The 26,255-nt window shown below is 38.8% G+C and overlaps 2 protein-coding genes across 6 annotated transcripts in view; one reads left to right on the forward strand and one right to left on the reverse strand.

Annotated features, from left to right (window-relative positions):
- CERKL (CERK like autophagy regulator) overlaps nt 1-26,255 on the forward strand; it is a 291,588-nt gene that overhangs the window by 188,608 nt on the left and 76,725 nt on the right. The gene's annotated exons all lie outside the window — the stretch shown is intronic.
- ITGA4 (integrin subunit alpha 4) overlaps nt 1-26,255 on the reverse strand; it is a 158,272-nt gene that overhangs the window by 19,619 nt on the left and 112,398 nt on the right. For all 4 annotated transcript variants that reach the window (XM_075608909.1, XM_075608910.1, XM_075608908.1 and 1 more), the window contains 7 exons: nt 23,820-23,971; nt 20,527-20,679; nt 11,172-11,248; nt 9,297-9,447; nt 8,373-8,471; nt 3,964-4,043; nt 3,419-3,508 (listed from right to left, as the gene is read on the reverse strand). In XM_075608909.1, the coding sequence (XP_075465024.1) occupies nt 3,419-3,508; nt 3,964-4,043; nt 8,373-8,471; nt 9,297-9,447; nt 11,172-11,248; nt 20,527-20,679; nt 23,820-23,971 (802 nt within the window). The remainder of the gene's footprint in view (nt 1-3,418; nt 3,509-3,963; nt 4,044-8,372; nt 8,472-9,296; nt 9,448-11,171; nt 11,249-20,526; nt 20,680-23,819; nt 23,972-26,255) is intronic.

Raw genomic sequence — 26,255 nt, forward strand, 5'->3', positions numbered from 1 at the left:
GGGGCTTATTCTATATCTACTGAAGTATATGAACGGCCGTTTTTGGAATTTAGTCTGAAAACATCCGATATAGGCTGCTATGGTGGATATAGAATAAACCCATTTGTTATTAAAATGGAAAGAGTGAGCTTAGTAAACCGAGTAAAAGCTTGAGATACAGTATGTGAACATTGTGGACATTAGGGGACATTGTGGGATGTTTGTTTAGACTCCAGACAGAAGTAGCTGTTTATTTATTATTGTAAATTATTATGTTAACGGGTTGGTGGCTGTACAGGTTTTTCCAACCCTACATGCCCAAATATTGTTTATTATATGTTTGTTTCGGTGTGGGAGACAAAAAAAACGAGTTGGGCAGGGGCCACTTTAGATTATACAGAGTAATTGTGGTTGCAATGTTAATAGCGGTAGAAGAGTATACAGCTTAGACGGACAGGAATGGAATTTTGTATTTAGCATATATTTTAAGTAAGTGAAGGAGCAATGAAGCAGAGACTGACCAAGGTAATAGTGGGACTATACCAACAGCATTGTAAATAGATTTAAATATACTACTATTAGTGTGGGGGGAGTTAGAAAAAGTGCTTGAGTTGAAAGAGAAAAACAGGACTCTGTAGATCAGGGTTGCGCAAACTGGGGGGGCACGAGATTTTTTAAGGGGGACGCAAGGCCGGCGCAGCCTGGGTAGGTGACGAAACATGCTGTGTGCGGGCGAGCAGGTGGTAGAACATGATGGTGTGGGCGGGCAGAAGGCAGAGGTACGGCGGCTGCAGAAGAACCCTGTCAGAGTAGCTGCTGGATCGGAAGAAGAGGGCCAGAACGCAGGAGGACTGCAGGAGGACAGCAGTCTGACGTGGAATGTCCCTGCTCTGCTCCTGCCAATGCTCCTGCTCTGGCACTTGGCACCCTGCTTCGCCACGATTCTCTTCAGTCACACAGGACAGGAGGCACAGCTGATATTGAAAGAAAGGGTAGGCCATCTGAATTGTACTCAATGTACTCTAATATTACTGAAACACAAAAACAAGGAAAAACACCCCATAACAGTAAAAAAAGGTATAACAAATAATACTGCTAAATAGGAGGGTGGATGACAAAAAGAGGTAAATGGGAGAAGGAAAAAGGAGGGGGGGGGGAGATGGAAGGGAGGTTGAAAAGGGGTGGATGAATGCCCCCCAAAAAGAATTGCCTACAGTATGTGACATTGACAGTCCACCAATAAAAAATATTACCAGATACCGGCCAAATAAACAGACTAGTATACTGCCTGCATGGGACATCTCCCATACTAGTATACTGCCTGCATGGGACATCTCAAACATGTTACAGCTCCAAATATTATGATACTGTAAGTGCAATGCTCTTCAGCAAGGAATTTGAGAGTAAGATAAGATTACCCAATCCAAGCCATGTTACTGCTTTCTAGGGTCACCTGATGCATTAATAAGTTGCATAGTATATAAGGATTGCTGTGCACTTCCCAAGCTCCAGAGCCTTGGTGCTGTCTGATCTAGAGTGTCAGTTCCTGGGAGGCCTGGTGCAGTGTTCAGGGGAAGTTTTCCTTCTTCCCTCTGAGCCTTTATACACAGGAGGTGGCCCGATTTCATTATCTGTAGCCTGTCAGGTCCAAAGTTCAGCTGTTACATTTAATGAGTTAATAATGCTTTCCAGCTTAGCGAGGCAGAGCATCCTCTGTAATACTGCCAACAGTACTCAGTGTGCCATTGAGATTTTAGTGCATTCATGGTTCTCTCATCCCTGTCCTACTGTCTTCTGGTCGCTATAACCCTGCAGTTCTGCAGACACTTTACAGTCTATGGGGGATAATAATTAATGTCCCTAACTAAGCGTTGAGAATTTAAACAATATTAAAGAATGCATTTGCAGCATGCGTCTGTTGACGTCAATAGAAAGGGGATTGGAGAGAGGAGATGAGGAGAATCTACTTGAGATTGTCACATATGATATCGTACACGTCGATATAATGTTGAAATGCAAGTATTTATACGTATTTGTATTGTATACCGTTTAAAGTTTTTTTTTCATGTGATTTTGATTACAGGCAGGGGGCCCCCCGACAAATATCATGGATGAAAAGGGGGGCTCGGCATAAAACGTTTGCTCACCCCTGCGTAAATAGTAGAGCCATCTACTGTGATAGAAAAGGAGCAATGGCACATTCTTTAGTTGGGATTTAATGTTCTGAATTCCAGTTAAAACCTGAGTATAAATACATTCAGACATTTGGGACTGGATTGTAAGACATGGGTCTGAAGTTAGAGTTAACGGTGTCACACCCAATGTAAGTGTGTATAGAGATAAGAGGAAAGACCCCAAACCTGAGTCCTAAACTAGCCCAAGAGATAGAGGATTGTATTATGAAGAGGAATTGCTAAAAGACACTATACAGCGATGGAACATGTAAATAAGATAAGATGTGTGAGGAAACCAGGATAGAGCTGTGTTAGGCCTCGGATATAGTACAGGAGCGCGTGACGTAATGTGCGCCTGTACTAGAAGCGATCCGTGACGGGGGCATGCCGAAGGCGTGCCTGTGACGTCACATGAGCAGTTCACCCACATTGACTGAACCGTGCACGTGACCCGGCCGTCTCGTGGCAAAATAAAAATGTTGTCTCGCGAAGTATTGGTCGCTCTCATGCACCCGCGCTCTACGGCCGAGCACATTGCCTTCCAGCATTTTTATTTCAGCGCGCGCGATATCGCTTGCGCCGTCGCTGTTACTATGGACACGGCCTTATGGATACCAACAGACTTATGAGTGTGAAGGAGTAGAGAACTATTAAATGTGTAAAAAGCAGCAGAAAAGTCAAGGACTATGAGTACTAGTGATCTTATGATTTATCAGCATTGAGGTCATTGGCTACTTTAGTAAGGGCAGTTTCCATAGAGCTGTATGGAAGACAGATTGGAAAGATTCAAGCCCCTCCATTTATTATTGTGAGAAGCAAGGTAAAGTACAATGAACAATAGGTCAACTTCACTTCAGTTGAATAGTTATCAGTGCATTGTTGACAATAGTTAGAACAAAGCCAAGGTTATTTTGGAGAAGAGGTTTCACTATAGCATTCTTAAAGATAGTGGGGAAGATGCTTGAATGGAGGGAGGAATTGATGATGTCGGTGAGCATAGGAACAAGGTTGGGTGCAAAGGATCAGTTGACATGAGACGGTATAGGATCAAATTGGCATATGATACAGGGAGAAACAAGTAAAATAAAGGGACTATTATAGTGTAGGTAAAAAAAGTCACAAGAAAGTAGTAGTAGGGTTGGAGAGAAGAGGAAAGATATCAGTAACAACAGAGTGAATAGCTGAGGCGATGTGATCAATATCAATAAACAACGTTAAAGAATAGCTGGATGAAAAATAATGACAGAATGTTACATATAACTCACCCAAGTACATTAAGTTGAACCTCATATCTTGTGGGCACTGTAAAAGTGACAGCATTATTTAATAAGGTGTCTTCATTTACTTCATTCTCACTATGGGTATAAAAACATGCAATGTTATTATAATTCTTTCAGCAAATTGAACATTAGCAAAATATGGTGCACTTACAGTCTATATAATAAATCCTCTTGAACAGCTAGACATGTTTAAGTAAAATCTCACCCCTTCCCCCCCCCCCCCCCCCAGTATAATGGAAGAAGAGATCATTGTGAATGATAAGATAAAGAAGAAGCAATCAAGAGGTGATATCTAAACTTGAATTAAGGATAATAACAATGTTGACAATGTTATCTTTTCATGACATTTCAGTTCTGGTCTCATTAACCCAACGTCCCATAATGAGCTTTTTCAAAACTTGATTATTATACAATTTGGACTCTATTATGATGCTAATCAGTAAAAGTCAACAGACATTTTTCTTTAAAGCTACGGATATCTTGCTTTTCTGAACACGGCACTTTTCATTTTTATGTAAAGCAATATTTACCAGGCAGTAGTTACGGTGATGTTGAGATCATCCAAGGCTCTGCTAATTGAGCTTGAATCCAGGAGAAATGAAAACTCTTGCTATAGAAAACAAATTGTATAAATATTAAAGTCATTTAATAGATCTGTCTAAAGAGTGGCTATGTTTTACTCTGTAAATAAAGGGAAAATGCTGCACACTGTCAAAAAAATGAATAAAGGATACAAATACTCCTGGTTCTGGACTCTCTGTGATAATCCAAAGTATAATGAAGGGTAAAGGAACAGTGCTCCACGGATTTCTAAACAAACTCATTTATTGCCAACAAGATAACTTGTGTTTTACTCTAGTCATAAAAAATATAACATGTAATGGTACTTCCTATATTCTCATACACCCTAATATCATCACACTTCCACCACTGGTGCTGTCCAGTACCAAAGGAGTTAATGAACGTTACACATTTTACACACTTTAGAGCTTTGCCACAGAAGGAAACCTGATTTTGCTAAGTTGGCACCACCTGAATTATTAAGTACTTTAAAAAAAAAAAAAAACCTACTGGATAAGCCTTGGTGTCAGCATACACTTGGCAAGATAAATGCATAAGGTAACTGTGGTGGACTGAAAAACAACTACTCAGGATAATGTAAAACTTCAGTCTTTTTTAATTGGGGCCAGTGCTAGCGTTTCGAGGGTAAACAAATTGGGAAAACATGCTTCTTCATTGCATGCGTAAAGGAGCAATCCAAGCTCTTTTCTTTTTTACCCAGGATTGAAGCAGGGGATTTTTGGAGATAAACCCCATTAATTTACGCTCCGGGCATACGCTACCTCCAGCGATACTTACCTCTGTAGGGGGGTGCTGGTAGCCGCTCCGGCTGAGATAGCTGGGCTTTAAAGTTTAAATTTGAACCTGATGACATCATGGCTTTGTAGTGGCCTGCAGGGCGTGGGAGCTTTGAAACTCCACCATACAGGTAGTCCTCGCTATCCAACGTTTCACTTTACAAACGAATGGCATATCCAACGCTTTACAATGCCTCCCTATGGGCCGTTTTTCAACGCCAGAATGCGTTATCCAATGCTCACCGCCACTGATTAACATGGGACTCACTTTACAACGGTTTCACTATCCAACGCTACTTCCAGAACTGATTCTGTTGGATAACCGAGGACTGCCTGTAATGTGAACGCCGCCCTGGTAACCGAGCAGAGCGGCAACCGGCACTTATTATGTAGGTAAGTATCTCCGGAAGCAGGGGGTGCCCAGAGCTGAAATTCACGTTGTTCAGCTCTGGGGACCCCCTGCTTCACTCTGGGTAATCAGGCCAGTCAATTGATAAAGCACTCTGTCCAGTTCGAAACTTTGTTTGCCACTGAAAGAATACATTTCTTTTCTACAAATCCGTAGTGCCCTGGATCTTCTACTTACTTTCATTCTGGGTAAAACATTTTTTTTTTTTTTTTTTTTTTAAAGAATGCCGCTTTAAGTTGTACTGTGTAAGAAACAATGGGGCCTACTGCATGTACTGTACTAAGTGTTGCAAACTACTTTTTGATAGTCATTTCATTTCAAGTTGCTCTTGTGTGCGCCTATCTACTAACCTGAAATTTCTCAATCTGTGCCATCAGCATACAGATGATAATTGTATGTGGCAAAAGAAAAAATTCTGGGGGCGTCAAAAACCGTGTGTAAATACACTATCCTCCAAGTTCAACTTGATGTAAACCCTAAAGGATCTGTTCATAGTTTTAGTGCAGAATTATGTTGTTATTTATCAATTAAAAATGCATTTGACACAGCATGAATGTTTTATTATGTAGGCTAACAATTTTACATAATTTTCCCAGTATAGCTATTATAAATAATAGTACACTAATATTTGATATTCACTAAATACTGGTTTATTTATTTATATATATATATATATATATATATATATATATATATATATATATATACAGCAAAACCCCGTTATAGCGCGACCCATTATAACGCGAATCGGTTATAACGCGGTCTGAGCATGGCTCCCGAATTGAAAGCCTAATTTTGCCATCTTACCTGCATCTCAAATCGTCCATTTTGCCGCCTTTCGCTCTCCTCTTCCAGCTGTCCTGTCCACGTGCTCATCTCTCTCTCTCCTCTTCCTGCTGTCCACGTGCTCATCTCTCTCTCTGCCCTCGCGTGCCATCGGGCTTTTTTTTTTTTTTTTCCAAACATTCAATTCAATGCTTTATTGACTACCAGACACAGACACAAATAAACAGTAATACATTTTGTACAAAACACATGCAGGGACTGAACTCGGGACCTTCAGATACCAATGCCTTACCTATAAATATATTTATCCTCTACAACACAAGGTACACAGGTACACAACACTGTTACATCTTAAGTCTATTTCTAGCTGTCTATGACATCACACAGCTCCTGTGGTCTAGTGGTAGAACTCTTGCCAACATATGAAAGGGTCCTGGGTTCAATTCCTGTATGAAATGGTATAATTAACTTTTTTAATAAATTATTATTTTAATTATATTGTTTAATTTATAAATATATAATTCTTTATTATTCTTTATTAAGTAATAATTATTCAGTAATCAATAATGATGTATTAATAATAATCCATTATTAATCATTCTTTATGAGTATGATTATTAATTATTATTAACAGTTAATTAACTAATTAATAATTATTACTAAATACTTAATAATTATAATTATTAATACTTACTTATTAATAAAACGTATTAATACTTAATAATTATTAATAATTAGTAAGTATTAATAATTGTTATTAATAATTAAGTATTAATAATTACTTAATAATTATTAACACCCAATTAGTAATAATAATTAATACTTAATTATTAACAACAATTATTAATACTTACTAATTATTAATAATTAAGTATTAATAAGTTTTATTAATAATTAATTATTAATTATTATTATTACTAATTGGGTATTAATAATTATTAGGTATTAGTAATACTTATTAATTAGTAAAAATTATTAATTGCTAATGATAATTAATAATCATACTTATTAATCATAATATAATTAATAATAATAGTATTATTAATTAATAATTATTAATAATACTTAATACATAATTATTCATTAATTATTAATTAGTTAATTAACTGTTAATAATAATTAATAATCATACTTATTAATAATACATAATTAATCATAAAGAATGATTAATAATGGATTATTATTAATACATCATTATTGATTAATGAATAATTATTACTTAATAAAGAATAATAAAGAATTATATATTTATAAATTAAACAATATAATTAAAATAATAATTTATTAAAAAAGTTAATTATACCATTTCATACAGGAATTGAACCCAGGACCCTTTCATATGTTGGCAAGAGTTCTACCACTAGACCACAGGAGCTGTGTGATGTCATAGACAGCTAGAAATAGACTTAAGATGTAACAGTGACATGTACCTTGTGTTGTAGAGGATAAATATATTTATAGGTTGTCTTGTCACACCAAGCCTATGGTGTAGAGGTAAGAGGCAAGGCATTGGTATCAGAAGGTCCCGAGTTCAATCCCTGCATGTGTTTTGTACAAAATGTATTACTGTTTATTTGTGTCTGTGTCTGGTAGTCAATAAAGCATTGAATTGAATGTTTGAAAAAAACAATGGCACACGACGGCAAGACAGCAGAGAGATGAGCAGAGCAGAGAGATATGAGCACGTGGACAGCAGGAAGAGGAGAGCACTGGTAAGGCGGCAAAATTGAGGAGATTTAAATCTGTAATGAGGAAGCTCGCTGATGCCGGTGAAATTTTAACGCGACCCCGGTTGTAACGCGGTCTTGGGGTTGTGGACCCCAAGGACCGCGTTATAACGGGGTTTAGATGTATATATATATATACATACAATGCACATAATTCTGTTTAAATTTGAATTGTATATACCAGATATTCAACATTACACAGTGCATCAAAATCCATTTCAAACCATGCATTATGGGTCCTGTATGAAGCCTTCATACATATGATGCACATTGTTGAAGGTTTATATTACCTTTTAGCACAAAAATAAATATGCTCTTAGTACAATATGTGCAAAGTTTAATTACTCCCTGACTAGGGCGTCATCATTTATCAAAGTCTCTCCGCTGCAAAACAGGCGCATAGAAACTACACAAGATTTATTAGAGGAAAACATTCTTATTGAAACCAATAGGCTTTTCTTGATAAATAAATCTGATGCAGTGTTTTTAACACCACTTTTGCCCTAATTTTGCTGCCGGGAGACTTTCATACATCACCCCCTACTGACACTCCCCAAATAGCAAGGAAGGGATTTAATGTATTTTTAGACGTTGATCCCTTATCTAATTACCATAACTACTGTAATTAATAGACTTTAAGAATATGTTTCTGAACATACCTTTGACAGTGAATCAAAATAAAAGTGACCAACACTGCAGTTCAATCTTATCAAATGGTTTTCTTCTTCATTAACTTCACAGTTTATCTGTTTCTCAGACTGCAGATAAAGGAAAATAATCACATTTGTTGGAAGAAACTGGCTGACAAAATGTATCTGTTATCTTTCAGTGTTTATCAGTCAGCATAGGCAGAATAATTAGACCTTGAGGATGTTCAACTTGTAGTTTCAACAGGCAAATATTTCCTGCTTTGGATCAAAGTGAACTACTGACATGTTTAAGGGGTTACATGTTTCATTTTTTAAATCTATGTCCCAGAGTCATCAAAGTCCAAAAGCCCCAAAATGCGTTATGTTTAAGGTGCATCATAAGTCATCAACTTTGTAACGCTAAAAATAAGGCATTTTATTAATGATGCCGATAGAAATATCAGGACTGGTACCAAAATGAGTAAATACGGCAAATGTTATTTTTATGCCGAGTATCAACTTCCAATATGTATCGATACCTGGCTAACGACAAAAAGTACCACCACTTTTTTATTATCTACCCCAGGCTAATGCTAGCCCAATCTTGCCTACAGTATGTATAAAATGGCCATTATAATGGTCATTATATACATAGGCAAGATAAGATAACCCAACATGGAATAGGTGATAAAGAGTTGGGAGTATGACATAGAGGAGGGGTCTCGCAAGGCCGCTGATACTGTGAGGGGGGCCCAGTGGAAACTCTAGTCATGGGCCCGGGAAACATGTCTGCGGCCTTGTGTAGCAGTAACATACACTGGCTCAGTAGGTAAGTAGGCGATTGCAATTGTAGTTACTCCAGTGCTGATTCTTGTGTTTTCCTGTTTCTGTGCAATGTAATAATTCCCACGGCTAAGTTTTGCATGGCAGTAACATTAAAGCCTATTCACTTACCAGATCTACAACTTTGACAAAGTAAAGGCCTCTGGGAAGTCGCATCTGAACGGTAGATTGATATGCATCATCTCCAGCATTGTACAGAGTAATATTTATCATTAAAGTCTTCATATTTCCAACAGCAATGTACGTTTTGTTTTCATAAGGTCTAAAAAAAAAATGCACATATGATAAATTATATTATAAAAGTATAAGCCCAGTGGTATTTATTTTAGGGGGACAGCATTGGAACCCCGAGCAAGGAAAAATAAAAAAATATCTAAAGTGCAATAAATAATAGAATTTGAAAGAAATGTGGCAGAACAAGCATTTATCCATTCTCAGAATGATATTATAATTTTTATATATATATATATATATATATATATATATATATATATATATATATATATATATATATACAGTGTTCGACAAACCTATACATTTGCTCGAAGCAAAGCACACGTTTGGTACTAGGTGGCGAGTAGATTTTTTTGTGTGGCAAGTAGATTTTTTGGTGATTTGTCAACCACTGTATATATATATATATATATATATATATATATATATATATATATATATATATATATATACACAAACATACATACATACATACACACACTGCTTACAAATCATACTGTAGGTTCTTTTATAACAAAAATGACCATGGAATATACAATATGAAACTATTAGTCATGTCATTAGGATGAATATTCAAAAAGTGTTTTCTATTGTTCACGAAAAACAAACAGACTTGTCTAAATGGGCCTGGGACATAAATGCAGGAGTATTTATTCCCCCCCAAAATTCTGGAAGCAAATGTCGGTAAGGCTTGCAGGAGAGCTTCACGGAAATTGACATTTATAGAATGATCTGGCTTGAAACCAAAGCATTAGTCATTGTACACCTTAGGGAGAGAAGCTGGCACAGAGACAAGCAACAGAAGGTGAAAGCCCTGCATAAACAGCCAGGTTCCAAGACAACAGCAGATTACAGAGAAACATATTGCTAACATTGTAGCCACATTATTTTATGACTTTTTTTTGTACATAAAAATTCTTGCTAGACTGTGAACATAATACATTTCATCCACTTATGTTAAAATATATGTATTACAGATATTATTTCTCAGTGAATGTCAATGTTTGTAGTAGAAAGATATCATCAAGGAGCAGGTGCTTATACAGAAGTGTGACAACCCACAAAACTGCCTTTGTGTAATAATGGTATTTCCATATTAGGATCTACTTAATATCATGACTAAAACTGCAAGACTAGACAGAATCATTTATGAGTGCATATCGTGTTAAGTGATTTGGGGCCATATTTAATAATGGTGCTATTTTAAAAGACGCCTTCAGGCACCTGAAGTGAATGGGCAGTAAAGCAGCAGTCTTTTCCCCACTACCCCCTATTTTACTAATAGGATGGGAAGCAGGGGGGCCGGACTTAGGAAATAGTCTGTAATTAAATATGGGCGAGAATCACTAAACAAGATTATGTCCTGCAGTTGATTCTATATCGGTGTGAGTGTTAGATTTATTTCCTCCAATAAGTATCTTAAAGAGACACTATCATTATAAAGTTTTGTATCTGCTTTTTTTGACAAGGGTACGGTAACATTTTCCAATTAATATAAAACTGTTTCTCTCTTTAATGTCAAATAACTCTACATTGATGTAATAACAATAAGACAGTTACCACTATTATACGTTGTGTGTGTGATCTCCTCAATACCATACCCGTTTTTTGTTTTGTTTGAGTAGTTCTAGTTAATGTCAAGATTGTTAGCACGTGATAATTAGCCAACAACAACTCTGCTAAGATAAGCTTCCAACATCTCACACTCTAGACTTGTATATGCTATTGAATATTTGTAGCACATTTACTTACTTTGGAAATGAAATTTTTCCAGATATCTGTAAGTCTGCAGAGCAGTTTTTTAAGGTACAGTGCCTTGCAAAAGAAACCTGTCAAAATATCCCAAAAAGTTAAATGTTAAACATAAGAAATAGAAATATATGAAAAACAAATGACAAAATAGTCTTCAAACTTTTTTGAAGTGAAATTAAAATGTAGTCAAACTGTACATACAGCATACACAACAGCAGTGTCCAATATGTTCGCCACTCACCACATGTGATGAATAGGACACAATGTTGTGGTGACCAGGAGCACAGGCAGGGGGGAGAGCCAGAACATCTGTCTGGTAGCTGCAGGGGGAGGGGGGGGGGCCTGGCTGGCTAGCTGGTGAATGCGTGGGGCTAGGCTGGCCAGTGGATGCGGGGGGCTTGGCTGCCCGGCAGTTGTGGTGGGCTCGGTTGCCCGGTGTCTTCATTTAGACCCCTGCACACCGGGAGTTGGTCCCACTTCTGCATTGGCTGCATGATCACCATATGGCTCCGGAGTCCTCCCCCCCAGGTTAGGTGTAGGGGGGCTATTAGGTGTATTTGGGTTGTTTAGGGGGGATTATTATGTGTATTTGGGGTGTGTGGGGGGAATTATGTGTTTTGGGGGTGTGCGGGGGGGAAGTTATGTGTATTTAGGGAGTGGGGGGCTATTATATTTATTTGGATTGTGTGAGGGGGGTTATTATGTGTTTTTGGGTTGTGTGGGTGGGTTATGTGTTTTTGAGATGTGTGAGGGGGAGTTATGTGTATTTGGGCTGGGTGGGGGGTTATGTATATTTGGGGTGTGGGGGAATATTATGTGTATTTGGTGTGGGGAAGCTTAGTGTGTGTATGGGGAGGAGGGATTAGTGTGTGTATGTATGCCTGCCTGTATTTATATAGCGCCATTAATGTACATACCGCTTCACAGTAGTTATACACGTGACAATCATATAACTAACAAATAATACAAATAACAGAGCATGGGAATAAGTGCTTCAGACATAAAAGTAACATTTAGGAAAAGGAGTTCCTGCTCCGAAGAGCTAACAATCTAATTGGTAGGAGGAACATACAGATACAGTAGGAGGGCATACTGGTAAGTGTGTCTGCAAGGGGCCAAGCTTTATGTATCAGGTGTATAGTGTTAGTCACAGAGCTACTCATATGCTTCGTTAAGCAGGTGTGTTTTAAGGTGGGTCTTAAAGGTGGATAAAGAGGGTGCTAGTGTATTGGGGAAGGAGAGACAGGAGTGGTGTGGGGGAGAGAGGGCCCTGGGAAAACTGTTTGCAGCCCCGGGAACAGGCGCAATGCGGCGGGCAGCGCGACTCGTGAGTGCAACGCTATTGTGACTAATACGATAGTGTGACAAATATGGAAAAATGAGAACCACAAGTGTGGCTAACTTTGAATTTCTATTGGATACCGCTGGTATAAAGTTATGTATTCAATAATTGTCAGTGCAGGCTTTTTAAACATAGACTGGAGCACTCATGAATACAACAGTATATTGAAGTTTGCCACAGTGCACAATAATCCTAGGCCCAGATGCACAGAGATCCGTAAACTCAGTGCTAACCAAGTACTGTTATCAAAATAATTAATGGACGTTATTTTTCCTGAGGTTAACGCATATCCACGAAGCTAACTATATGCATAAACAGCCATTACTTAACTCGTTAGCTTAGGCTTATCTCCATGTTAAGTTAACACTACCATACCTAAAGGTGGCGTTACTCCAATCCAGACCCTGAAATATGGGGAGGAGGCTTGAGACCTATATTTTAAGGTCTGGAGGGGAGTAACCCCGCCATGACATACAACCTAATGAATGTCTCGTTATATTCCTGGGTTAACTATACTGGAGCTCTGTGGATAGGACTGGTGAGGAGGGAACACCTGCCCTTTCCAGATGAAAACATAACTTAAGATGATCCAGACGAAAAAAAACATACTTGTCCAGAGGACACTATATGGTCACCGAGGCTTCCCCAACTCTGACAGCCAATAGAGCAGCTTCATACTGAGTTACACCAGTTTCTATATTTGTAGAATTTATTTTACCTGCAAATGCGCCATAACCCCATCATTCTAATGCACAGTTAATGACGCAGTATTCATTTAAATAGAAACCACAGCAAACCAATAAGTCTGTATTGCCCTACTATTTCTCAGGACCCTTGTACCCTCGATTTCTGCCCATTCCGTTTCTTAACCTAAACAATTAAATACAGACACTGTTGTTGGAATAAATACAGACTCTTTTGTTGAGTACAAATGGCCACAGCCTTTTATTAAACATAAACCAACACTCCTGGACCTGACCAGCAAGTGTCCCCACCCATTGAATCTGATTATACTCACCACCGCTACATGACCCAGTGACCACTCCTGGTTCATAACACCTGGATCCCTCGTAGGAGTTCACCCCTAGGTCCACCTCACCTGGTCATGACCCAGGATTCTCCCCACTAAAGATCAGCGCTCCCAAACCTGCCAAGGCACCATCTTGGACCATACAAACCCCACCACTGGGAATGTTACCATCCAGCGGGCCACATTCCAACAGGGCATTCATTCCTCTACCTCTCACATCTGGCCCCTGGCATGTCATTACCCCCACACTAGCTTGTACTGTCTGCTAACCTTATGGGGAGGCTTTCAGAGCATGAGAGAGGTAGGTAACAGGGTGACAGCCCCTTAAACAACCTAGACCTCCCTCGTCCTCCTCTCTCCCTTCCCAGAGCATCACTGCAGATCCCTCAGCCCATGGGTCATGCTCCCATCACCTTATTTGACCAGGGTTCCTTCATATTGAACTGGGACATGATGGTGCTACAATCTGTCCAGAGTTATCAAGTAAAAAAAACAAAAAAAACTATTTTCAATGGGAATAGCTTAATGTAATAAAACTGTTATTTTTTAACACCAGATTTGCAGCAGAAAGGTTAAAGTTGACATACAAATTAAAGCCTGGAATATTAATTAATTGAAGAGCAACATGGCAATAATGTAATCTGCTTTGTATATAGCCTCAACAAACCAAAACTAAATATGTGCTTTCACATTGTTATTTATATTATATTTAGAGTAATTTTTTTTTGGGGGGGGTGGGTAATAGGTGTCAGTTTTGAATCATTCATTACTGGAAGATAATTGTATTTGTGTTAGATTATGCAACAATATTCTGAAATTAAAATGTTTGCATTAAACGTGGCCCAATCATTGTAAAAGTTATAAAGTAAAAGATGCAAGAATAAAAGAAGCACCTCAATGCTAATTATGTTAATGTTATAAACATTCAGGCCAGTAGCTTATTCCACAGCATCATGCAAATAAAGAGGCTTAATCTGCATTATTAACAATGATGCCAGCTAGAGATGGGTGGAACAGTCCAAATCTGTTCACCGGAATTTCCCGAATAGTTCAGGCCAAATCCGTCCCCCCCATCAAAAAACGTCCATAGATTTGGCATTAAAAAAATCAGAGCAGATTGTTAATAATCCGGACTGATTACAAAATCCATTTTTAAAATTTAAAAAAAAAATACATTTGAAGCAAGGGATCTCTGGAGCTGAACAGGGACCAGGGACCCCCTACTTCCCGTGATACACATCTCTGTGTTATTATCGCTCTTCAGTTTCAATGTCCCGGTCACGTGGACCAATAGGAAGCCGTTTACATTTAAACTGCAGAGAGATACCGGCAGCACCTATGGAAGTGTGTATCTTTGGAAGCAGGGGGGTCCACAGAGCTGAATTTAATGGGGTTCAGCTCCGGAGACCCCCTACTTCAAACAAATTTTTTTTTTAAGAGGGGACATTAAAAGCCGCCATTACGGATCGTCTTTTTGGGACGATGCGCATAAATCGACAGACCAAAGGAAATGGCCGATCTGGGGCAGAATTCAAATCTGCCCATCTCCGTGTGACACAACGTAAAGCAATTGGATCAGAGGTAATATCTTATTTTAAGTGAGCAAGTTCATGTTTATAACTACAATAAATATTCAGCCTAAATACTTCATGTATTTTCCATTGAGCTGCTCTGGGGAGACACAGAGAGGGTTTTTCTCTCTGGGACTCCCCTGTGCAGCTATTACAGACTGTCTGGCCCGGGACCCTGCTTTAATCCACTCAGGCCGCAAAATTGAATGTTTGTGGGGGCCGTGGACTGACCGCAGAAGAACCGAGGATTTCAGACTGTTAGTCCACGGTCACGAGAACAGTAAGTCTGGCTACATCTATAGCTGTTTTATAAATGCTGCATTTGCGTCTCTGAACATTAATGTAAAGACCATATTATCCACATGTTGAAAAGAAAACCTACATGTACATGTACAGCTGTGCTGAGGCAGGTGCGGGTGATGCACTGTGTATGCATTCAGCAGTTTGACATACATGTTAAAGACAGACTTACTGGCAACATGAAGATACTTAGGCAATAAAAGACAACAAGGGAACAAAGGTACACGGAGATAATCAGATCCCTGGGGTTTGTGTGGACTGATGCACATCTAAATCTGTTTAACTCCTTCAGCACTAGATGTCATGCAACATATTCATGCAAATCATTTTTGTATATTAGGTATCTTGGTAACATTCTTTGCATCATCTGCAGTCTCCAGAGGTGGAAGAGAAAAAGGACAATTGTGCTGGTATTAGGGCCAGAGAGATCAAGTGATTTGCCTACAATCACACAAACGCTATATTTACCAATTGGGGCATTTCCATGAGACGCCCTCCAGGGCCAGAAGAGACATTATGACCTATTCACTTGAATGGGCAGTAAGATATCTTCAGGTGATGGAAGGAGTCCTATGGAATAGCACCACTAAGTGAATATGTATGGATAGATAAGATGAGAATTGAGAATTGAACCCACATGCTTGTGTTTCATAAATTAACAGTTTTGCCATTTATGCAATGCCCTATAAAATGCCCTTCTCTTACCTCGAGGGGATCACACTTTGGACAAAATTACACCCCATTGCAGCTGAGTTCCTGACCACAACACATTCAATAAATAATGCAAGTAGAGGTAGTGAAGCAAAGGAGCACAGCACAGAGTCCATCCATACGAAGAAAATAAATTCAGGGCAACTCCCTATAAAAATATAAGGTGGTTTAATCAAAGTACAGTGATGAAGAGAGGACTAACGCACCAACGCGTTTCATCCGATAGGGACTTTATCAAGGTGTCCCTATTGGATGAAACACGTTGGTGCGTTAGTCCTCTCTTCCTCACTACTTTGATTAAACCACTTATACTTTTTATATGGAGTTGCCCTGAATTTATTTTCTTCGTATGGATGGACTCTGTGCTGTGCTTCTTTGCTTCACTACCTCTACTTGCTGATTTACCTCACAGGAAATCACGCCCTGGAACCTAAGAATACTGGATTTACTCAGGATTTCCCTATGGGCAGGTAATGGGCTTCGGCCCTTATTGTTTACCTTTGACCTCATTTGGGATCATTATGGGGTTTATATATCCAGACCATTGGATGCAGTGATCAAGTGGATACTACTAGGTTTGGTTACCCCTGGAAATGTATATTTTTTATGGACTGTTATACACTGGCGACACACTTTATTCGAGCTCGGCTAGTCCCACGAATTCGGGTATACCCGGGTGTATTGAGGTTTGTGACTGTTTTCTGCCCGAGTGCATTGAGTTATTTTCCGGCAGGGATTGAAGCATTTTATTCCCGTTGGCTGCAATACTGCACACTACATATATATATACTGCATTACAATTCATGAATTTATGCCATCTGGTAGACACGCGAAGCATTGCAGCCTATTAAATCCTAATCATTATCATTTAACAGATCAGCCGCCCATCAGCCTGGCATGAACCCAGGCTGGTTAGGCAAATGCAACGGGGCTTGTCAGAGGTGAGGAGCGGCGCATTCCAGGTATCTGCCAGGTACATACCGGGTATTTGCTCGAATAAAGTGTGTCGGTGCAGTATACCATGATGGGTTCCAGTTAACCATCTTCATATCAACTTTTATATACTGCATGATCTACACTTATATTTGAGCACCATCTTCCCACACATTCTCAATACATAATGCAGAAATGTGCCTTATCATTCTTAATACTGAACAGTTCCTCTTTGTTTACCGTACATCATCTAAAACACCATGTATAATTTATTGTAGCCCTTCAATTAAACATGCAAATTAAATGGAAAAATATGGGACCTGCATGCTTGGAACTTAGCCAGTACACAGCAAATTACTGGGAAGTGAGAGCATCTGTGGAATATGTTATGTCAGTTCAAATCTTTTTGTGATTTTGTGGCCATTTTAAATGAGTTCCGTAGTTCTAGATAATAACTTTATTTCACATAGCGCTTTTCTCACAATTCTTTATTCTCAAAGCGCTTTACAATTACAACATAGTGCACGCATTAAGCTTCATTATATATACACATTTGTACACAGGTCCCTGCCCCGGGGAGCTTACAATCTATGTTTTTGGTGCCTGAGACACAGGGAGATAAAGTGACATGCCCAAAGTCACAAGAAGCAGACACCGAGGTTTGAACCAGACTCCCCTGCTTCAAACTCTGTGTCGCTGTTTTCGGAGTCAGTGCGTTTACTCACTGAGCCACTCTTTCAGCCACCTTCAAATCACAATTAATACAGCTCACGCGAAAATGCCCTTGTAAATGGACAGCTCTTCCTCTGAGAGTAAAGCTACGTCCATAAGAGGACGGTCAGCGCTGAGCAGTGCGGACGCTCCGCGATGAGCCCCGTCATCCTCAATGAGTATGTCTTGAGAGGGGGCTCCCGCGAGCGTCCGCAGGCGTGCTGAGGCGCTGGGATTTTCAGCTGACTGCAGAACCTGTTTCTAAGCACGCTGTCGGCTGAAAACCTCCAATCAGAGCGAAGCAGCATCAACGTCATGGTGCCGTGAAGTCAGCGCCATGACGTTGACGTCGGCTCTTCGCGGGCTATTGGCCCAGTGATGTCAATGCTCTGCCTCCCGATCGCGCACACTGGCTCGTCTGCTAGTTCATGCAATCGCTCCTCCGTGTCAGCGCGGAGGAGCGCGGCTCCCCCCTCTATGGACGCAGCCAAAGGAAAATCCACCCAGCTACAGGACAGTGCATATTGAAGGTGGCTTATAAACAACATCTTGTAAATAATTATATCAATCAGGTGTCCATGAGGGATGACAAAAGAAAAAAGTGCGCAGCTAATATTAGGTAAAAGGGTAATTGGAACACTATATATTGTGCAAACCAATAAAAATGACCTTATAGGACACTAATGATACGTCTGCAGCCTTTCTTAAGAGGTGGCTCAACACCCCCAGAACTAGAGAAACAAAACAAGAACAGGGCGCACAACGCACATAGTGAAATACTATATAAAAAAGTGCTTTACTAGGGAAAGATAAGTTCTGCGTACATCAAATTTGATCAAATCAGACAAGGGGTTAGTGGGATTACCACACAGCAGGACACCGGGTGATGAGAGACGACCTCAGCTGTCCTGCTGGGTGGTAACCCCACTAACCCCTTATCTGATTTTATCAAATTTGATGTACGCAGAACTTATCTTTCCCTAGTAAAGCACTTTTTTATATAGTATTTCACTATGTGCGATGTGCGCCCTGTTCTTGTTTTGTTTCTCTAGTCCATGAGGGATGTATCAAACATCTTACACACAAATGATGTGCCATATTTATGAAGTCATATATGCATACAATGTACATATTGCACATGTAACAGCCGATAATGCTGCCTATGACATTGCAACATGTCAGTGGGAGCAGACACTATTGTGTCTGAATTACCTGTAAGGAAAAAGGGGCGGAGCTTATGCATTACTTCAACCCGCTGGTACGCGCCAGCAGGTGCAATAACACCGGCTACATCTGTATGTAGATTTGTATTACTTTTTAACAATAGAAATATTATATGATGATAAAAATCCCAGCTGCTGTCCCATTCTCACCATAAAATTAATTCTTACAAAACATTTGTTTCTCATTATTGTCAGACATTTTGTAATTCACAGGCTTTAAATATGAATAATTATGAATTTCTTTCATTAGTGCTATATTTATAGTTTGTTCTTGTATTTAGTTATTTCAGATTTTGCTTATTCCCTACCTCTCACCTGTCTCCCCTACAATCTATCCTAAACACTGCTGCTAGAATCACTCTACTCTTTCCTAAATCTGTCTCAGCGTCTCCCCTGCTGAAATCCCTCTCCTGGCTTCCGATTAAATCGCGTATCTCACACTCAATTCTACTGCTCACTTTTAAAGCTTTACATTCTTCTGCCCCTCATTACATCTCAGCCCTAATTTCTCGCTATGCACCATCACGACTCTTGCGTTCTTCTCAAGGATGTCTTCTTTCTACCCCCTTTGTATCTAAAGCTCTCTCCCGCCTTAAACCTTTCTCACTTTCTGCCCCACACCTCTGGAATGCTCTTCCCCTCAATACCCGACTAGCCCCCTCGCTATCCACCTTTAAGACCCACCTTAAGACACATCTGCTTAAAGAAGCATATGAGTAGCACTGGATAATCATGGACACATGACACAAAGCTTGGCCTCCTGCAGACGCACTTACTAGTATTCCCTCCTACTGTTTCTGTACGTTCTCCCTACCTACCAATTAGATTGTAAGCTCCTCGGAGCAGGGACTCCTTCCTTAATGTTACTTTTACAGTATGTCTGAAGCACTTATTCCCATGATGTGTTATTTATATTTGTTATTTATATGACATGTATTACTACTGTGAAGCGCTATGTACATTTTATGGCGCTATACAAATAAAGACATACATACATACATACATTATTCTTGAAATAGCATATATAAAATAAAAATACCGCCCTTAAATACGGACATCAGTAGGCATATACATATTTAACTACAAAGTTCTACTGTATATAAGAAATTAGTAAAATACCTCTCTTATGATGTCAGAATTTCCCTATAAATGTATGTGATTACATACTGGGTAATATTTACTAAGCAGCTTTCTGTCACAAGGCAACTTCAGTCTCAGTATATATTGGCCATTATCTTTATAAGTATAATATTACCTTTTTGAAAAGATTGGTCCAACTCTTTTACCCCCAGAAGACCAGTGGCACCTGAGCAACATGTGATCACTTGGGGTAGTGATCATGTAGTTGCGACAAGCCCCCAGTGATGGCAATGGAAGGGGGCTCAACTTCTATTTTGATCGTGTTTACTGCTCCATCACGCATTCCCCTCCATAATAATGGCATGAAAATCCCAAAACATCATAATGGCCTTAAGGGCATCTTAAGTGTTAAATTATGAACATGAGGCATTGAACACAGGAATTTTATTCTTACCGTGTTTCTCAGTACATTTTTGTTCCCTTCATTCTGCTGAAGAATTGGCTGAAGTGGTTGGAATTCATCTATACTCCTTTTATACACAATGTGTTTTCCGAGAGAGTAATGAGATTCCATGTGTATTGGAGTGAGGATATCTCTTAGATCTTTCTAAAAAATGGAAAAGAAGTCATTATCTATATATATATACAGAGAGAGAGAGAGAGAGAGAGAGAGAGAGAGAGAGAGAGAGAGAGAGAGAGAGAGAGAGAGAGAGAGAGAAGAGAGAGAGAAATGGATGCAGATGCAATATAATGAATTTGCTAAATGTTTTGATCCCTATCTCATATAGGCTCTTGTACAAAATGCTTCCCTATGATGAAGATTTTGTTCCCATTCACTTGTATAGAGCTGAACTTCCCTTCAGCACTGGGAATTGGCTTTATTGCTATAGCTTATAGCATATTGAATATGGAACTGAATTCTGCGCTAACACCTGTACATCAACTTCCATTCAAATAAATCTTTAACTATATTGAATAGGGGGATTGTTGTCACTTTGTGTGCAGTACCAGGCAGCCCAAACATAGAATACCTTGCACATTTTCACAAAAAACTGTCCTACAGCGTCTGTGCATAAAAATGTATATATTAATACACTATGCCACCAACGTTTATGATGTCCTTATCGTGATTAACAAAAGCCATGGCATTTTTGCTCATATCCAGGGTTTATTGTGACTGAGCCTGTCGCAATCAGAATTATAGAGGTGGACTCCCTCTTCCAGTCCTAATGTTTAAGGACAGTTATGGACCATGAAAATGCTACACTAGTTAGCTCAAACATTCTTGCATTGAAAGGACTAACTATAATATGAGCATTTGTTACATGCATCTCTTAGTGTCCACGTTAATGCACCTATTCACTCCCCATGCCTCAGCAAGCAGTTTTGTCCATATAAGAAGTTAAGGAGAGACAATTAATCAGCAAAAAGTTTTTCATTGCAATTTAGTTTTAAATATTACCTGAAATAGGGGTTCCCCAGAGTAAATTTGCAGCATGCGTGTTTGGGACACTTCAGTTCCCAAGATATTTGCAGTTTTACCACTGAACAAGCGACCTTATGGCTGGCTCAGCCTCGCTCAGGAGATGTTGCCGCTTCATGTTGGTGACCTCACTGCCAAATTTGTACTTTTTTTGTGTGTTGAAAACCAGCACAAAAAGCTGCAAATATTTGGGGAACTGGGGAGTCCATGAAGGTCAGAGGACTACAGATCGGTTCAGGTAATATAAATATTCAAGTATGTCTCTTTATTTTTTGGAGGCGTTACTTACCAATATTTATCCTATCACACGTCACTGCTTTTGCTTCACTTTGCTCCTTTTGTTTAAGGTCAAGATATCGTAGAACCATTTAGGGACAAATTTACAATGCAGTCTTCTGCTGCCATAAGACACCATAAAGATACCTTTCATCCCAGGTGCATTCCAGCACCAGAAGGTGTATTCTGGGGCTATTTCTTACATCGCTGGTCATGTTGAGCTTTTATTGTGCCTTTAAAAATGCGGAAGTCAGCACTTGTCAACAAGCAACTTAACCATGCAGGAATGCTGCAAACCAGGGTTTAAATCCCAAGCCATGTCCTTGTGAAAACAGAACAGCTTGATGCATTGAATATAACAATAGCAAACTTGATGAAATGATCCCCTAGGTGTATGAGACAGGCACTGATTGTTCTTCTACGTGTCCATTCCTTTCATTCTTATCTCCCAACTTGTTTTGACCAAATCCCATTATTTAATGTGTACAAATTGTCCACCAGGTCTCCTGTGTATCTGCTCAATATTACTTTCATTAAACTAATTAGCTATTAATTATTTTGTTCTCAGATTTTATGCAATGCCCACAAATTATAGCAAATTGTATATGTGACAACATTCATGCACATTTAACTTTGTCCGCTTAATTTCATGTAGAAACTGAGCTGAACAAAAAATGTACAGTACAAATATATCTAATATTGCAGATTAAATTAAAAGTCTTGGCCCCCTCACTGCAGTACATTTCTCTATGATGCACTGTATTTTTTAAGGCAAATAAGGAGTTGACATAGTGATACACAGTGGACAGGGCAGCTAGTTCCTATTAGGAAGGAGGGGGAGGTTATTTATCAAGGTCTTCCAGCTGCAAAACTGGGGCCAAAAATGTCCACCAGATTTACTAAGATAAACATTTCCCATTGAAACCAATCGAATTTCTAACTATTGGATGAATCTGGTGCAGTATTTTTGGTATTGAAGCTGGGTGACTGATATATCACTCACGAAGACTCCATTCAGTTTTTTGACCACATCCGTTTCAATTGGGCTGGGTGCTGGGTTGAAACGGTCAGTCTCTGGAAAATGAGCAAGGACCTATGATGTAAATAGAACACTTTAAGGGCCCCTGGCGTGCTATGGCCCTTGAAGTACCAGTTACATCGCTAGGACATGCAAAAGGTTAATGACAGCCATGTAGATTGGTAGATTTTGATTACAGTGATCTTTCTAATGTTTGCAATCTGAAAGGAAATGTACAGTAATTGTATTTCTTAGCTTGTCATTTTGTGCACAATAGTCCCATGTATATATGAGCTACTGTATCAGGATCTCACAGATCTCTTCCTCATATATCACCACTGTTGTGTTCACAAAAGATCAGAAAAGAAGCGTTTTGTGGTCCTTTTCAAGTACAAACCGCATTTATGGCCGTTTTTCATTTTGATCCATTAAAAAGCATCACTACCCATAAATAAATCTAGTTTACTCAAGTATACGTCTACGGTGAATCTACAAACATTAAAGCAGCATTGCATTTAGGAAAAAAAAAAAGAAAAGAAAATCCCCCTAGGTGGGAAGCAGAGGGTCTCCGGAGCGGAACTGTGTTAATTGAATCTATGGGGACCCCCTGCTTCCCGAGATACTTACCTCCATCTGGGGTACTGGTGCTCCATGGAGGTTTCAATCACCCATGTCATGCGAGCCAATAGGAAGTTGTAAACGGATGAAGTTGTGGCTTCCTATTGGCTCCCGTGCTGTGGAAGATTTGAGCGATATTGTTCATTCAGCCAGGGATGCTACTAGCAGCACCTACAGAGGTATTTCGAGAAGCAGGGGGTGCCCGGAGCTCAAATTCATGCAGTTCTGCTCTGGATACCCCTTGTTTCTCACTTAGGGGAAACAATTAAAAATCCTAGGCAGAACTGCTAATTTAATGGTATATGTATATTTCCTATATCCTATAAAATCCTATAATAAAAGTTGAAATTACCCTCATGAATGCTTGATGTATTTTACAGTTTGCAGACGTTTTCATTTCCATTGTTCTTGAAATTATATCTGAAGTTCCATTGGAAGAAAAGTAAAATCTTGCAGGGGTCCCAGTCTTTCTTCTAACGTCTGAGCTGATATTGTAGTGCAAAACTGAAAAATAAATATTTCAAACACTTTCACATGTACAACATGAATTGAAATGAAGGATTGTCATTTCCATTCAGTTAAGCACAACTATTGACAATAGGGGCTGACTTAAGTAATCGGTACAAACTGATGTGCATTTACTAAAGCACCGAAACTACCTCCTTGTTCTACTTGTTTCCAAATTAAATGATTTGGGGAGTCTCCTATAGCAGATTTGACTATTTCTAAGAAATCCCCTTGGTTCAGGAAACAATCTTGGTCTCTGAGGAATTCAAAAGGCCAAGTTCATAAATTACTGTACTTCTGACTAGAGTTACATTTTCTTTCTTGTTCTGCAGTTTTACTTACATATTCAGTCATTCCTAATATTTAATACGGTGGGCTTCTTTAATTACAATATTGAGTTCTGTTAAAAAAGCCTTCCATTGCAATAGCACAAAATAAATTAATCTCAAGGCATAAATGTATTTCACATGTATCAATGCTACACCTTGCTAATCGGAAATGCAACAAATCTATTTCCAACATATTGTATATTTTGTTTCTCAATGTATCGGACATTTTTGCTGCAGAACCTGTATATGAATGTTAAAAGAAGCAGACATATTAATACCTATGACCACTTGCATTTAATACATTCATTAGTTATCATAAAATCAGTCTAGTCGTTGTCTCCAAAAATTATATATATTTGGTCTTTTAAGAAATGTCTACAGAATTGTACATAGCGACAACTACAGTATTAGCATTTTAAAATATATTTACAGGTAAACTTGATCACATTTTCTCCATGGCAACGTAAAACTTGGGATACATTCAGGTATGATCAAATATTAAATAATTTGAATAAAATTAATAGGACACAACGCCTTTGATATTATTTAAATAATTTTACTTATCAAACATTGAAAGGAAACAATATTATTAAGATCTCTCATATATATGCTCCTAAAAGGTGATGGAGTGATACATTTCATATATCCTCAAGATAATTATTTCAGATAAAGGGGGCTACCCTTATAAGAGAGGGTTTCGCTCACAGGAACACTGAAAACCTTGATAAACATAATTACAAAGAGTAACCTGTATATGATAAACCTCATATGTGTAAATGTGTTTTGGTATGTGCAAAAAGAGCAGAAATGTGGAACTATACAAGATTAAGCAGTTCATTCATTGCTTTTAATTGGATTTGTTGCTTCAAATCTGGTGCATTTAAAATACCCTAGTTTTTACTGAGTTTTGTAGCTGGATTACTTTGACAGATCACATTCACAATGCATGCTACTGATTAGTCCAAAACTCTTTCGTCAAGGTTCTTAGTTGATCTAAAATGTAAAGTCTTTTCTCAAGATCGTTGATGAACCTACACCTCAGTGGAATACACTTTTTGATCCAATAGTTAACGTCCACATTCATTACAGTGCCTGTATTGCTTTTGGCATGTGTACAAATGTAATTCTGCCAGATCAATAAATACCACTAAAGTGCTGAAAATATCATCAATACTTGCCAAAGGGCAGTTAAAATGTGGAATTCATTACCCATGGAGACTGTGATGGCAGATACAATAAATTTGTTCAATAAAAAGGTTGGACATCTTTTTAAAAAGGAAAGGTATACAGGGATATACCAAATACTGTAAGTATACATGGGAAGGATGTTGATCCAGGGAGTAATCTGATTGCCAATTCTTGGAGTCAGGAAGGAATTAATTTTTCCCCTTATGAGATATCATTGGCTGATATGTCACTGGGGTTTTTTGTTTGCCTTCCTCTGGGTCAATAAGTAAGTATACAGTAGATATAAGATAAAGTATCTGTTGTCTAAATTAAGCATAGGTTGAACTTGATGGACGTACGTCTTTTTTCAACCTCATCTACTATGTAATATGTAACTACCATGTAACTATGTAACTTGGTAGCCTTCTTATAAGTATTAACCAGACATTAAAAAAGTTATGGTGGGTAAAACAAGTGACAAAATCCATCCACTGGACAGTATACAGTAAATACAAATACCACTTGCATCTCAGACAGGTCTGCAACACTGTCTTTCCCCATTATCGCTTAGCAAACAGTGCTTCCACTGCAGCCAGGGATTCTGGGTAATGACATGCAAATTAATACTCACAGTGAGTCACTCTGTACTGTGCTGAAAAGCTATGTAATGCGGCAAACCTAAGCTTAAAGGGTCCATGTTGAAATAGATAAGAAGTAAAGAGTGACTCACTGTGAGTACCCATTGCACGTCGTTACCCAGAATCCCTGGCTGCACTGGAAGCATC

Source organism: Ascaphus truei, chromosome 7, assembly GCF_040206685.1.
Source record: "Ascaphus truei isolate aAscTru1 chromosome 7, aAscTru1.hap1, whole genome shotgun sequence".
In the NCBI taxonomy this organism is placed as follows: domain Eukaryota; kingdom Metazoa; phylum Chordata; class Amphibia; order Anura; family Ascaphidae; genus Ascaphus; species Ascaphus truei.